The 16,559-nt window shown below is 38.6% G+C and overlaps 1 protein-coding gene across 1 annotated transcript; it reads left to right on the forward strand.

Annotated features, from left to right (window-relative positions):
• Positions 1–310: 310 nt before the first annotated feature.
• On the forward strand, positions 311–15,762 carry LOC127964721 (immunoglobulin superfamily member 2-like). The gene is made up of 8 exons (XM_052565032.1): positions 311–476; positions 3,764–4,132; positions 4,431–4,847; positions 6,087–6,488; positions 6,837–7,217; positions 7,365–7,739; positions 8,352–8,735; positions 10,670–15,762. Exons 1-8 carry the CDS (start codon positions 371–373, stop codon positions 11,065–11,067), a joined length of 2,832 nt encoding a protein of 943 aa, XP_052420992.1. The 5' UTR covers positions 311–370; the 3' UTR covers positions 11,068–15,762.
• The last annotated feature ends 797 nt before the right edge of the window (positions 15,763–16,559 follow it).

Below are 16,559 nucleotides of genomic sequence, written 5' to 3' on the forward strand. Positions count from 1 at the left end.
TTTTTACCAAATTGATTTTTTCTTTTTTTAAATTGATTAAAATAATCTAAACATTAAGCATTTGCTTGGCTGGTTTCTTGTCTTGAAACAGGACTTGTAGGGCAGCTACACAGGAAAGGAAGCTATACAATTTGGGAAGGACACACGAGTAAATTATGAAATATCACTTAGAGTGTTTTGATAGTTTCAGGATAATATTCAAAATAATATATAGTTTAATTTATGTTACTGAGAAATTGGACTATCTCTTCATCTTACAATTCCTTTTTCCCAGACGTGAAAGAGTTTCGATGTGTGTTTCACAATCGCTTGCGTCAAAGAGGATCTATCAGGTTTAGGCGCTCTTGTTGAAACCTGTATAACTGCAGAGATGAGGGAGAAAGCAGAAGGATCGATCAGTTTAAGGATGATGGACCTTTGGTGCCGGCTGTGGCACCTGCCACTAATGATGTATATCTCAGGACTCCTGCAGTTTGGTAAGACTGGACACAATTTTACTATAAATTACAAATACATAGTCCGAATTTACATATTTCTTCTAATTTAAGTGCATGCATGGGTATAGGATATAGGCTTAAGTTCTCTTTATGTCATTGACGACGTAAAGTTGTAGAATACTTTAAATGCTCACACCAAAATGAAAACTGTGTCCTCGTGTTGACCCAAATCAAACAGAATGTGGAATGTAAAATGTTAATAAACATAAAAAACAAGCTGCTGAACGATTTTCAGTGAACGACTTTCACGAGGCTCCAAACCTTACAAAACGATACCATGAAAGTTCATTGTTTTATGCGCTTTGTAAAATATATTCTGAAGCGAAACAATACCTTCGTGCCATTAAAGTGTTATTTACGTTAAGCATAATGTTGTAACAACATAAAAAGGTTGTTATGGCAAAATAAACCCGGATAGGGTCAGATCAGATCTCGACGCGAAGCTTCCGTGAAGAGGTTAAAATCGGTGAGGTCATACAAACGAACAAGTCAAACGACGACGACGATATTCTAAAATACACGGATTTCACCAAATAAATGATTACTTGGGCGTGAAATATTAAATTGAGTGTGGGAAAAAATCATAAATTCTTGCCAGTTTATTACAAACTAAACTCTCAACAAGGGTACAAAAGCTGTCACTGGGGCGGTACCCTTTCACCAGGTAACGTACACCTTTGTATTTTATTAACCCCTGAAGGGTTTCCTTAAAGATACATGGGCCTAGTAACAAAAGTGTTCATATTAGTACACACACGGTATATTAATAGCTAAAGCATAGCTTATGAAAGGATAGGCCTACATCTTTTTTTTTTTTTTGTAATCTGTGTAATCTGTAAACAAACACTTCTGGCAACACTACACAATAAAACGAACTTCAAATATGGCAGTACCTACTACAAAATGTGCAGTTTCCCTTTTCCCAGAATTGTTTCTACATCGTAAATCTAAGGCTTGGTTGCAGTTTATTGTATGCTGTCCGTGTTGTTACCATGTAATTGTACATTGCAGTGATTAGTAATATTAATTAACAATATTCACTATAGGGTATACTTAGGATTAGGGTTTGGTTTAGGTTTATTAAATGCAATTATTGAATTTAGTGTTGTTACTATAGTGAGTAGGCTACATGTAATGTGTAAAAAGGACGCTGTAAAATAAACCGTTAACCTTTTTTTTTTAATAATTAATTTATAATACTGTACTTTGTGATATAGTTTCACCTTGGCATTACATTTCAGAAAACTAGTTAAAAATGTTTTGTGGGTGTTTATAAAAAAAACATTCTCTCTTCTGACCACAGTTATAAATATATTGCTTTTCTCTCTCTCTCTCTTGGAAAGTCATAGACATGTGATTGTAGATTTTTATGTATTTTTCTTTTTCTTTTGCTTCTAATGCAAACGGGAATTCCATTTTCACACACACACACACAGTTGTAGATCCCATTCACCACTTATAGACATTTACCCAACTATGGCACTTCTGCTTCTAAGAACCCCATTTATAATACTTATACAATGCTCTATTTACTTTTTTTAAGGGGGTGGGGGGGGGGGGGGGTCATACTACTAATGTTTGATCTGCTAGTCATGGGTCTTCATGTGGAGACTTCATATTTTTGCATAATGATGTATTAAAAGGCTAAAGGCCAAATATCAGCAAGCTTGATATTAATTATTAATTACTCATTAATTATCCACTAAACCTCTCTGTTGGTCTATAAATGCATTTTTTCCTCTCCATGTTTGTAGATCTGATCTACAGTTCTTGTGGGTCATTTTATCTGTTAGAGCAGGGTTATTCAAATCTTGCCCTGGAGGGCCAGTGCACTGCAGAGTGCACTCATCACCTGAGCATGTTAATCAATGTCTTTGGGATCATTAGAAAACCAAAGTTAGGTAGGTTTGATCAGGGTTGGAGCTAGGGGTGTCCATGGTTAACCGGTTAACCGATTAACCGTTAAAAATTGTGTAACCGAGTGAAACATTTTGCTCGGTGAAGTGACGTCAATGGCGTGCATTGAATTTAGTTGTAATACATTTTTGCACCACCAGAGACCGCCAGAGCGCTCCCAGACATTTGTAATGTCCACAAGAAGAAGTCATTTTTCTAATATGAAGCGGGCTAATACAAGTGACGGGGCAAAATGCAAGTATTGCAATACAGTGCTTAGATATACTTCAAGTACAACCTCGTTGTTGTAATCTCAACAGCCAACACCCGGGCATCATTAGGCCGGTCAGGACACACTGGATGCGTGGCGAAAGCATCTCAGCTGCGTAGCGTGTCTGTTTTTAATTCGGTTCCCATGTTAACAGGTTAGAGCTTGCCGACTGCCTGCGTGAGACGCGCGGCTCAGGCGCGGCTCGACGCGTGCATGCTAGAAATAGAACCGACGCCTTGTTGGAAGCGTTTCCAGGCAAAGTATAATAGGAAAATATGTTTATATGTCATTTTGTACAAAAATACATATTAATTCATGACATTTTGATATTTGAAAGTCTATAGGTTGACATAAATTCAGATATAAATGTAATTTAAATAAAGAAATAAATAATTATCGATTTTCAAATATTGTACGTGTCAAACATAGTCATAGTCATAGCCTTAGCGAGGCGGCCGCGGAGTCTGCTTGTTACCTTTTGCCTTATACATTTTAGGCTTATTCTCAAATTCAGATTGTGTTAATGGGCGGCATTATTAGGCAGTTTTAATAGGACAATTTGACCGGAGAGATTAAATTTTTTCGGACATTCCTTTTTTTTTTTTCGGCCAATGTCCGGAAATTACTATGGTTATGGTTACTATGGCACACTATGGTTAACCGAGTATTAACCGCTAAGGGCCTCGGTTAACGGTTAATGAAAAACTTGAGAACGTGCAGCCCTAGTTGGAGCTAAACTCTGCAGTGCACTGGCCCTCCAGGGCAAGATTTGAATAGCCCTTTGTTAGAGTATGCATGGGTATGCATTTTAAATTTCCACCAGGAATATTCGAACATTTGTGAACGTTTGTAATATTAATTTTAACACACTAGGATTTGTGAACAAACATATTTCATTACACAAAATACATTTAAAACTACTGCTGGGTTGAAATGTTAAAATGAACCCAAAATGGTTTGTAAATTAAAAGAATCATTTAAATACATGCAGAATGACTAAAGTAACAACACAAGCAACCATAATAATCAAAAGCTGAAATGTATTGATAATGTATCTTAAAGGTTTGCCTCTAACGATCTAATGCCTCTCTCCACACAGATCTGTGCAGTGGTCAGATTCAGGTCCAGATCCAGGAAGGTCCTCTGTATAGAGTGAAAGGATACCCCATCTCCATATCCTGTAACACAACAGGGTTTACAGGCCCATCTGAGAGGGATTTTGATTTCATTCTCAAGAAACAAAATATGGAGATAAATATAATCAGTACCAGTAAAGAAGACTTTTCCTACGGAATGTTCTCCGGTAGAATAAGAAAAAAAGAGATTTATATTGAAAGGCTGTCAGGATCTTCAGTTGTCTTGTGGATCAAAGATTTGCAGGAGAATGATGCAGGTGATCTGCTCTGTGTGACCAAACACACAGGTGGTGCATATTACGGAGATTATGATGATGAAGCAAAGCTTAATGGTAAGATAGCTATTTATTTTGAGGGTTTGGGTGATTTAATGAGATGATGTGAGAGAAATTTATTATTTAAAATCCATTCACTTTCCGATGTATCCCAAAAGAAGGCGTTTGGCTGTAAGTTATATTCATAATAAACACTACTGCATCATCCATCAGTCACTGATGTAGTATCAGCTGATATCAGTTCTCTAGATGCTGGTACTGGCTTGAAAAATGGATATTGGTCAATCACTTTTTGTCACTTTATTAATACATTTTCAATGGCAAAAAATAAATAAAAAGTCTGTTTTCTCCACAGTGATAGCAGACACCCTGGAGGCATCGTACTCGGGCTCTCCTTCTCAGAGCTTGTCTGAAGGGGATCCTCTTCAGCTTGAGTGCCAGGTCTCCAGCCAGACTTTTCAACACACTCATCTGTCGGTCACCTGGTTTCTTCATGGTGAAGAGGATGAAAACCCCCGGCCAATCATTACTCTGGACAAAGATCTGACTGTAAAGCCAGGAGCTGGATTTGAGGATCGCTATCGTGCTGGTCTTATCAGCATGGATAAGGTGGAGGACACAACCTACAGACTGAAGATGCCTCAAGTGCAGCAGTCCGACCAGGGGAAGTTCTTCTGCAAAGCCATTGAGTGGATCCAAGACCCAGACCGTTCCTGGACACAGATTGCCCACAAAACCACCACGGCATGCGATGTAGAGATTAAACGAATCGGTGAGATTTATATTCTGTCAATTAAATCAGAGGCTCTTTTAGATTTTCAATTCAATTCAAGTTTATTTGTATAGCGCTTTTTACAATACAAATCGTTACAAAGCAACTTTACAGAGCATTATGTTTCTAAAATATTTAGTTATAGCTTATAAGTGGTGACTGTCAGTTTGTGCACGTATGACAGGATTTTTTGAAATATTAATACAAGACGTAGTCCGCCAGGCGATGAACATTATTAATATTATTAATAATTAATAATTATTATATGATGCAGTCACACTTGTAGCAATATTTGTTGGTTCAGTTGTTGATTCAGGGTTAGCATCATCTGAGGTCCTCTGAGGGTCAGCATCATCTCTTCTCAGGTGTTCAGGATCCAAACTGGAGCTTGTGTAAATCCTAGTTACAACGGGATGTAAATCCCGTGGCAAAACATAGAAAAAAAATAGAGACATCATTAGCATAGCGGCTGATCCAACAAAGTAAAATTAATTTGTTTAACCCAAGCTAAAGAATAAAAATGCGCATTTAATCAGATGCAACTACACTCACAATTTAAGAAACATTATTCAAATGCTTGGCGAAAGAGATGCGGTTTTAATCTAGATTTAAACAGATAGAGAGTGTGTCTGATTTTACACTTAGTGACTCAACACAGTTCAGTGTACAAATGTAAACATTGATATTTATTATCATGTGTATTATAATTTATGCCGATTTTTCTAAAGGTCTCTTAAATTTTGAAGGTTTCGTGGTTTCTATCAACCTTGAACCTGTATTTAATGTTTTCTGCATTGTATTTTCTGGAGTAGTATTTTTATGTTTTTTTTTTTCATATTTTTTGAGGATGAAGGCCACAGCATAACCATGTTAGCATTTCTAACTCTTTCCAAATGTAAAATAAATTTTTGTCAGACTTGTTATACAGCGGAGTTGGTTTTGGATGCATAGCTTTTACAAGAACAAGTTATGGGAAGTGTTTTCCCTCTTATTTAAAAGTTGTTAAATATTAATATTTCTGTCTTCACTATACATGATTGTATTGTTAGTTGAATTCTGTTGCCATTTACTCTTATTTTCCCCTGCTGTCTGTGTATCCATCACCCATTAAGAAACACTGACACAAACTATATTAGTCAGAACCTGTTGTAATGTCTGAGTGAGTATGAGTACAGTCATACACAGGAAGTTGTGTAAGAGAACATGTTTAATATCATGCTGTTTCCTGTGTCTCAAAAGTGGTCCCTGATGCTGACTCCTTCAGTGTTAATCTGAAGGCTTCAAAGGGGCCACTACAGGAGGGAGACGCACTGGACATCCGCTGCAGTGTGAATGCACAGAACCTTCCTGGTCATTTCTTCTCTGTGACTTGGCTGAAGGACCAGCAGAGAGTGGCCCAGATCGGATCCTCTGGGGTGCTCACCGTTTTCGACAGTTACAAAGACAGAGAGAATGCAGCAGAGATGAGAGCAGTGAAAACCAGTCACATGGACTACCTGCTGACCGTCCGTTCGGCTCGGACGGAGGACCACGGCCAATACCAGTGTGAAGTGTGGCAGGAAAACATGAATGAAGATGGCACCTTCAAAAAAATACAAAAACAAATGTCCAGTCCAGAGACTGTGAGCATCACGGCTAAAGGTAATTAATGAGACAACTGTTTCTCCTGTGTAGAGTCATTGTAGAGTTTGCTAAAGTGTTCTGAATCAATGCATTGCTAGGGAATTGCAAAACTGTCCAGGGGAAAAAAGAAAGTAAAATACAAAATTAACAATGGAATGAGAAATATTAAAATATGCAGCTAAAACAAAATAAATGCAATGATTTGGTGGGGCTGGTGAATATGTTAGAAGGGTGCAAAACTAGTTATACTATGGCTAGCAATTATATAAAATATATTTTTGTGGTACATAATCTAGTCACAGTTTTCCCAAGGAATGCTTGCATTACAAGACATACATTTTGCCTGTTTTTTGTCTGTCTGGTCAGAGAGTAATCTGGCGGTGGTCATGCTGATGAAGGATGCGGTCACTGAGGGAGATGCACTACACCTCTCCTGCTCAGTGTCAGGATTCAAGGGTCCTTTATCAGTGTCATGGCAACACAAGAAAGACCCGGGGGCTTCCTTCAGTGATGTCGTTAGTCTGACCCATGAGGGAGTGATGAAAGATGTTGGGGCAAGGTATCAGAGCAGAAATGTCCAAACATTTCATTCTCCAGCTGGAAACTTTACTCTACAGCTTGGTGCATCTGCAGTATCTGACAGCGGAGAATATAAGTGCATTGTGTCTGAATGGACAGTACAGAGCAATGGAGAGATGAAAGCCATCACCCAATCTCAGCAAAAAGCCATTACAGTTAAATCTGTTGGTAAGATTACTATAAAATAACATTATTCTCAGTAATAGAGAAAACTGTCAAGAAATTCTGTCATAAATTCTTTGTCATTACGTTGCTCAGATTTGTTCTGTTACTGATGTTAGAATTTTAATAATCACTGCAGACGTTTCTTTTCAGAATCTCTAATGGTGGTGAGCTTGACAAGTCGTACAACAAATGTACCTATAGATTCTCCAGTACAACTGCTATGTCGAGTCAGAGGGCCTAAAGTGTCTTTGGCTCTACGCTGGATGTTTCAGCCCCACAATTCAACTGTTCAAACAAATATTTTATCCATAAGTCACACTGGAGAAATGGAATGGAGAGCAGATCAGAGAAACTATCAGCTGAACATTCAAGTACAGCCGGGAGACACTCGTTTCACTCTCATGGTGCCGAGAGCCAGCAAACAACAAAAAGGACAGTACCAGTGTCAAGTTGATGCCTATCAAAAGGATGTACAGAAAGCCTTTAAGAACTCCAACCTGTTAGCTGTGATTGTACACAAACCTGGTAAATACAGCTATTTATTCAAAGTGTATTATGTCGAAACGATACATTGACCTTCAAATATTTTGACATACTCTAATCTTTATACCCAGTACCCTATCCCCAAACTGTTAAAGTTACCTCAAACCCATCTTGGTCACATTTTATTTGTGTCCTTGTTACATAAAATTGCACAGATAAGTCTGATTTAGTGTTATAATCACTTGTAATAATGCATAATTCACTGTTATTGCTGTTTTTAGTAAATACAAATAGTTCTAGAGACGTTACTGTTGTTATAAAAGACTAAAAAAATAGTGATAAAGAATGAGCAGGTGTGTACGCAAAATTTTGACATTTGGTACACATGAGAGAAAATTGTGATTTGGAAAATTATACCAGGTCTTTCAAAATTACAACATAATTGGAAACTAAACCATGGCACCACAAACAGAAACACAAATGAGCGTTAATGTGACACACACAATACTAATATACATACCTAGAGACTACTTTAAAAGAGACTACTGTAAAATGTCCATATGGTCTCTGCACATACTGTGCAAAATATTGGAACCCACCATTGTTTTTTTTTTTAACTGTAGTTTATTGAACATCACTCTGTCTCTTTCTCAGACAGCAAGATGAGCCTGTTCTCACCCACTTCTCGTCTGGAAACCACTGTCGACACTGATGCTAAGCTTGAATGCTCAGTCATGAAGACAACCACAAATACGTCTCGTTTCACAGTAACATGGATGTTTGGGTCCCAGGTGCTCTTAACTATGGACTTAGATGCTGTAGTCAAGTTTGGCCCTGCAGCCGGCCTGGAGATGGACCAGAGGATCCGTTTGGAAATAAGACAGAAACACAACTTCCAGATGACTATCCAGCAGGTCAGAACATCTGACAGTGGACAATATCACTGTGAGGTGGAAGAGTGGCTCCAGGATCCTCTTGGTGACTGGTATTCCCTCAAGAAAATGTCTGTTTCCACAGAGCTGGTTGTCAAAGAGAAAGGTAAGAATATTTTACTTCAGTGAAATGGTCTTTTAATTTAACCACAATATTCTAAACATAAAAATGTTTTACATTGATTAGATTATTTTTTGCTTTAATTTAATCAATGGTCAATGACAAATATAAGAGTGTCCAAGAGAAAGAAAAGGAACAATCTTCCAAAATGACTGAAAATGCATGTGCCAAATTATTAGAAATGGTCTTGCATGTGTAACGGAGGCCAGTGAGTAGTGCTGTGCAGGTAAACCTCACTCCCCGATCTCAAGAGACGCACTAGCGACAGACGCTAGTGGCTGTAGCCATTTAGCCTCCTTGTTAGTGTGTCCGCCTCCCATGCCGGAAGACCCGGGTTCGAGCCCGTTCGGATCGAGTGTGAGGAGCATCAGAGAGGACCCGGGTGAGAGGGGTTATATTGGTGCCGTGACCCGTACGGGAGTGAAGTTTAGGGGGGTGAGTGTAACGGAGGCCAGCGAGTAGTGCTGTGCAGGTAAACCTCACTCCCCGATCTCAAGAGACGCACTAGCGATAGACGCTAGTGGCTGTAGCCATTTAGCCTCCTTGTTAGTGCGTCCGCCTCCCATGCCGGAAGAACCGGGTTCGAGCCCTGCTCAGTGCGAGGAGCGTCAGAGAGGACCCGGGTGAGAGGGGTTACACATGCTTTTTGGATGTTGGAAAAGAGGATCCTATCCATCACTACAGTTTCAGAATAGCCCAGAATCTGTTAATGGGATATCTTTATTGTCATACTCTTATAACAGTTGTCTATACACAGAAAACCAGCAACAAGCACAGGTTAGACTTCTGTAGACCTACACCTGATACTTTCCATCTGGTTGTTGTAAACTCTGATATAGGTGATAGTGGAAGCTACCAGTGCAGAGTTAAGCAATACCAACTTGATTGTGAGGGCCAACGGAAACCAAGTGTGACCATCTGTCTGGTTGTAGGTTGGAGAGTCCAGTTTTGAAATATTCTATTGGCCTACCACAACTTTATTGGTTGCACTTTATTTTACAGTACGTGTACTAATGTGTACTTATAGTGAACTTACAGTGTATTTATCTAAGAAAGTTCTGGTAACACAAGGTAACTACATGGGTAAGGTTAGGTTTAGGGGTAGGTTCAGGGTTAGTACCTAGTTATTACATAGTTATTGAAATTACTATAATAAGTACATAGTATGTACATGAGGAACCGGACTGTAAAATAAAGTGCTACCACTTTATTTATCCTCCTCATAAGATCACTTATATTTTCTATTTTATCTAATGGTATATATATTTTAAAAAATCATTCATTCATTACAAATAAGGATGATTAATATTAAGTATCGACTGTTTTTGCTTTATCCAAGTAAAATAGTTTCAGAGTCATAAGAGAACCATTGCTTCTCCCTTAAACACGGCTTTTTTTTTCCTGAAGTATTCAACTTTTTTTAATGTATTAAGTGAGTCAACAATTCAATGAGCCATTCATGAAGACAGTTATGTGCTTAGTTTCAGAGTGAATCAGCCATGAATCACTGGCTTGCTACTACTAACTGGTGGTTTTAGTTTAATATTTAAAGTATAATAATATTCCCCCCATTTACTGTTTCTATATTCCATTGATTTTTAAAACATTAAATTAATGGCATCTCTGAGCTCCATTTGGCATCTCTACAGTACATTTAAAAACCAATTCAGATGCCACTATTGTGCCACATCTACAGTGCGAATTTGTTTTTGGTGATACTGATATCATGTTTCATATGATTGTTAACAGTCCTGTGTTTTATTAATCTAATTGTGTTTATTGAAAAAATGCAAGAATTTACATGAAAAGGGTTTGCACACAAAAATGCCCCTGAAAATCAATGTAAGGGGCAAAAATTGCCCTTTGATGAAAAAGTGAATCTGTTGTTTGACCTTTGATGTTTTGTTTAATTTAAACAGAAAGTAAACTGCATGTTCAGAAGGACAATCAAACGCTCAACGTTACAAACCATCAGGCTGGGTTCACCATTGACTGTGTCATTGACTCACAATCCAGCGATAAATCCGTCTTTGAGGTCACCTGGTTCAAGGTTCAGAAAGAAGGACAAGTCGCTATATTCACTGCCAGGCGTGATGGTATCTTACACGGTGCAATTTCTGATAGAAATCTTCTGTTTGGACGACCACTTGCCACACACTATAAACTGACTGTGCTACAGATCAACCCCACTGATATTGGGCAATACTACTGTCAGGTTGAGGGGTGGCTTCTAACTGCTAACACCTGGAAGAAATTTGCTTCAGATAAATCTGGAGAGCTCTCCATCTACGTTCACACTGAAGGTAAGATGTTCTAAGCATTTTTTTATTTTAGACGGAAATCAGATGGAATCAGACGAAAATTTTCACAAAATCAGAACCCCGAAGGCATTTTGTGATTATTTATATAATACAACATTTCTAGGGGTATTAAGGGGTGCTGAATCCAAATCTGCTGTATATGAAGCTCAAAAGTGTCCCAAAATACCTAAAAATTAAGAAATTCAAAATGGCCACCTACACCAGGCTGAAATCTATTTTTCTGTGTATCTTTTTGACTAAACAAGGTACAAACATGAAATAAATGTGCTTTTGTAAGTTTTCCTACATGGGCAATTCAATGCCATATTCAGATTTAAGATATCATGTGAAGAAACTGCTTAGATATTGCAAAAATTGTTGTTTTTAACTATTAACTATTATTAACTAATTCATAATTAAGTTGTTGTTATTATTATTATTATTATTATTATTATTATTATTATTATTATTATTATTACTATTATTACTATTATTGTTGATATTACCAGGCTACATTTACTTAGTATTTTGTTTTCAGGTCAAAAGTACAAACAAATAAAGTTACAAAAAGTTTTCACACATGGGGAATTTAACATGCTGTCCTGATAAAGATCAAGTATCAATAATCAGCTTGAAAATCACACAAGTATAGAGAAAAAAGTGGTCATTAGTGATAAAGAAGTTGTCGACCAAATAAGATCGAAAAGCAAGAAGATCCATGGGTCATGGTGATATTTATTGAACTATATGCCAGTAGAAGTTACAGTGACAGCTTATTCGCAGTCCTCTTCAATGTTCTGGTAAGTATTGTCAAGTTTTCTGCAGTTACATGCGTCTATACATTCCAAGCGACTCTTTCTGAATAACAGAAGATTAGAATAGATAGATTACAACCAGTACAAGTACAGGTAAATTTGAATACTCTACCAGTCTATCATATTTGTACATTCTTGTACACAAGTATCAACATTAGCCAATTCCCTATACACATACCTGCAGTTGCAGCGTTGGCTGAGGCATCTCTTGGTACACCCACATGAAGTGAACTCCCTGCAGGCTTTAGGCATAGGTGGCAGAGACATTAGCTGTGGCACTAATTGACCTTCCTTGTGCATCCATTCCATTTCATCCACTGGAGGAAGATCAGGATGTGGCAGATGAGCTTGGTTCCAGATTGTCGCTTGATAGTGTGAACGCATGATATGAAACTTTACTGCATCTGAGGTTGGAGGCAGAGTCTTTTGTGGACGACCTTTGCAAAACAACTTCACTCTTGCTTTGTTGCATGTATCAACCTCGGGCACACCATACATCTTACAGATTAATTTCTCTGTTGAATTCAGAATATCTTCTGTGAGAGGGCCCTTCCCAAGGCCAGTAAGATCTGTGTGATGTTGCTCAAACACCTGCCAGGCTGTTTTCTTTCCATGACCGCTAAACTGAGACACACTATCACAGCCAGTGATGGCATGTCCAATTGATCATCAGAAAGTAACTTGCAAATGTCATGTACTGGAATATACTTTGGATCATTTGATGTCCCAGCTTTCATGTAGAGATGGGTACATCCAATTCTGTTATGATGTGCTAGAAGTAGAAGAAGCACGTCTGTGTCACGCACTGACTCCACTATTGTGTCCATAGGAGCCTGAATGCAGTGCAAAATCAGTCGTGTATCAGCATCCTCATGGTCAGCCCTCAGAGAGGAGATTTCAAGTTCTGGATCTGATGACTTGACAGTGGTCGCTTCAGCAAACCCATCTGATACTACTACCACTGGCTCATATTCTGGGCTGTGTTCTATCAGATGGTTTGAGAGTAGTTGAGCAAGATCTGCTTTGTTCTCTTCCAGTGCCATGAAGCTCGACCAGTCTGCTGGAAGTGGAACAGAGTAATTCACGATCTCTCTGCATACTGGTCGGTGGCGCTGTTTACGCTTCTTTCTTGTGTCTGTTTTGATGGATTCGTCTTGGTACCTGTCGAAGACTACATCAACCCTATGGTACTTCTCCACCATCTTCAACACTGTGACAGCAAACTTGTTGGCATAGTGGCCGAATGTTGTGATGTCAGGCAGCTTCCCAAGTCCCATTACAAGTTCTTGGCCATCAATAATAAAGCAGCAGGGTTCCTGAAGGGGCAAATCTGCACGGGTTTGGATATGTTTTGTCAGTATATTTGCTAAAACAGATTTGTTGGTGGAATGTAGACTGCCGTTAGTTGCAGCCAGAGATGGCGGGATGGGCATGAGTTCATGCTGGAGAATATTTTCCAGGTCTACCTTGCGACCTGCTCTGTAAGCTGTGATGAGCCTTTGTAGAATCTGCCTGTCCACTTTGATGATGTTTTGCTTTTTCTTGGAAAGTTGCACGACTTCATACAAAGAGGCAAACGTTTTGGCTTTGTTCTTTCGAATGGGTGACTTCAGATCCAAGTGCTGGTCACTATCTGGAGGTTCACACAGACGTTTGTCCACAAACACTTTCATTTGTGCCTGTCCAAGGTGTTCTGCACCAAACAGAGATTGTTAAATCTGGGTTGTGACCACGTCCTTGTTGATTATGTTCTTGAGTGTGTCCCCACCATCTAGAAATACACCGTGCTCTTTTAATGATTGACATATTCTGCTTTCATCCAAATCATCTCTTTCCATTCTACTCTTTGTGCACTCTGTGTGTGTGCACTCATCGTCTTCATCATCTGTTGTCAGTCTCAGCATCGCTGTTGTCTGAGAAGCTATGACTGTTTTCAGATTATACGACAGCGTCCATCTACTGAGGGATGTTGGTATCCTGGTGATACCTACTAGGCCTCCACTCTTTTTTCCTGTAGCGTTTAGCCACTCTGTACTTTGATCCGCTGAAACCTGATTGAAGCGTCGATCACTGCGTTTTACTACAAAGTTGCCTTTCTTAAACTCAAGGAGGATTTTCTTTAGGAGAGCAGACATCTCAGCCAGGTACACAGTACCCCATCTGGCATAGTTGATATGATCGTACCTGAAGAAGAAGGGCAGCATACGTTTGAAAGCATACAGGTGGAGTTCCCACAATCCATCACGTTGCGCTCTTGTGAAACAGAGTAGAATGCTGACCATAGTCATATAGTCCCACCAGAATGCAGCATTCGGGTCATCTACTGCAAGTGATGCAGAAAACTCTTTCATGGGCTGCTGGAATCGGTCTTTGGTCAGTTTGTTGACCATTTGTGCGATGTGATCAGCATCTATGGACTGGCAGAGATCTGCGAGTTCAACTCTCAGTGTAACATCAACATCATCCAGATATGTGTAAAGCTGTGGGAGTAGTAGTTGCCAAAGAGCCTGCAGGGTAAGCTTGTGGGTCCTCATAGCACGTGCATACCCCTTTCCTGCCATGACATGCTGAGCAGCATTTGCTCCCAAAAGATCACACTTGACCCATAGCTCCCTCGGGCCAGAATCAACCATGTGTTGTCCTGTCACACCCAGGTAGTTCATGGCAATGTGAAGGCCTCCAAGGCAAGGTATAAGTACGTCCTTGTATTCTTCTACTGACCACTTCAGTTCTAGCAACTTCGGATAAAGAGCCTCATCTACTGTCAGAATGACATGCTGTTGTTCCATTGATTTGGAGACATGGAGCACTCGCTTGACGACTGTGTTCAGTGTATCAACAGTCGTTGTAGTTGTAAGAAGAAGAAGAAGAAAGACTGTCTGTGGGCTGAAACAAATGCCCTTAATGGGCCTTCTACCAATTAGATTGTTGTTTTAAAATGTTTCTTTATTATCAGTTATGATTACATACATTCACACTGTAATCATTTCACTTCTAAGAAAGTTAATATTGCTGTACAGTAGGCCTAAACGTTTCCTAATTTTCTGTTGACTGCAAAGTTACAAGAAAAAAAGAAGAAAAGAAAGTATTTTGGTTGCTTGTTTTATCAACATTTCACATCTAATCAACTCCTGACAAACATTTTAATTATTATTTGACATAACTCAGTGAGTTATTTGATGTTTTACCATAGCGGATGGCAACCAGTGCCATGACTGCTAACATTGGCACAGGAGGAAATACACATGTGAGCAAGACATACACACATGAGCAAGACAGATGAATGTATATCTTTTAAAGTTACTCACAGCTGCCTGACAATCTATACTTTCAGTTTATCTTATTTTCTTCTCCTTTTTTTATAGCCTAACAGCCAGTTTTGGCAGAAAAATCCACTGTAACTGCACTGCAGGTTAAAGTAGCAGCTAGCTCTGTGCCTTTTTTTTTCTTTAGTTGTGCTGCCAAACTTAGTGGATGGCAGCTTACAGTTTTGTTGTATTTGTTACTCTTAGCTTTGAGAAATTATGCTATCAATGTTGATGTTTTTCAGCTCAGTTTCTTTAAATTCCCACGGGATGACAATTACACTGATGGGTGAACTACTGTTCAACATCAAGAGATACAATTAGAAATCGGTTATTCAAAGTCTAGCTTAAGCCGGAAAATAGACTACTTTCAGGATTGATTAAATGTTTTGGTTGAATGTTTAAAACACGTTTAAATTGTCTGACAATTGCTTCAGAAATATTTTAAATTGTGCTTTATTAATATGTCAGTGTGCAAATCAGTTAAGCCAGTCTGTGACTGGTAATGCTGATAACTTGAATGATTACTTTTTAACATTGACAAAAATACATATATATAAAAATAAAAAAAAAGTTTAGGTTTTGGTTTGTACATGAAGGTGCTTTTATGTTTGTTATAAATGTTGAGCCTTTGCTTAAGAAAAATAACTTGTCAAATTAATTATGTTTGTAAAGCTGTAGCTGAATGGTCATCATTTTCCCATAAAGTAACCAGATTTGAGTCTCTGACTAATATAGGGTCTTGACTTTTACTGGTACCATGTAAATAAATTTACTTATTTGTACACAATGTAAATGCATTTTCCTTCCAACTTTGATACTGGCTCTGTTGTCTTCGTGTTTATGACTGTTTGTTCATAATGTATAATGTAATGTTTTGTCTGTGGGGACCATCAACTGTTGGGCTAGGAATATTCTCCTAAATATCTTCTATTGGGTTCAACAGAAGAAATAAACAATTTAAGGTTAAGTAGTAACTCAATATACATTTTTGAGGGAACTATCCCTTTAACAGCCAGTATGGAGCTTATATAAACAGATGAATGTCACCTTTTCCATTGAGAAAGTTCTGGTGTGGCAACTTACAATAATGCAGGAGCTTATATAAACAGATGAATGTCTGTCACCTTTTCCATTGAGGAAGTTCTGGTGTGGCAACTTACAATAATGCAGTCAGAGGTAAAACTGTCAGTCAGGCCCGTCTACATACAGTCCACCCATTCATTCAGACTGATACAACTACACAAAAGCCTCACTACAGATCCCCTGAGGGTGAGTGGACCGGTTTTACCTGAAACAGCTGAGACGGTACGAAAGTGAAAGAAAATGAAAACCCTTGGGGAAGTATTTAATCTTTTCGTCTGTGTCATATTATCAAGATTCAGTAAG

The sequence above is a fragment of the Carassius gibelio genome, chromosome B9 (assembly GCF_023724105.1).
Source record: "Carassius gibelio isolate Cgi1373 ecotype wild population from Czech Republic chromosome B9, carGib1.2-hapl.c, whole genome shotgun sequence".
NCBI lineage: Eukaryota > Metazoa > Chordata > Actinopteri > Cypriniformes > Cyprinidae > Carassius > Carassius gibelio.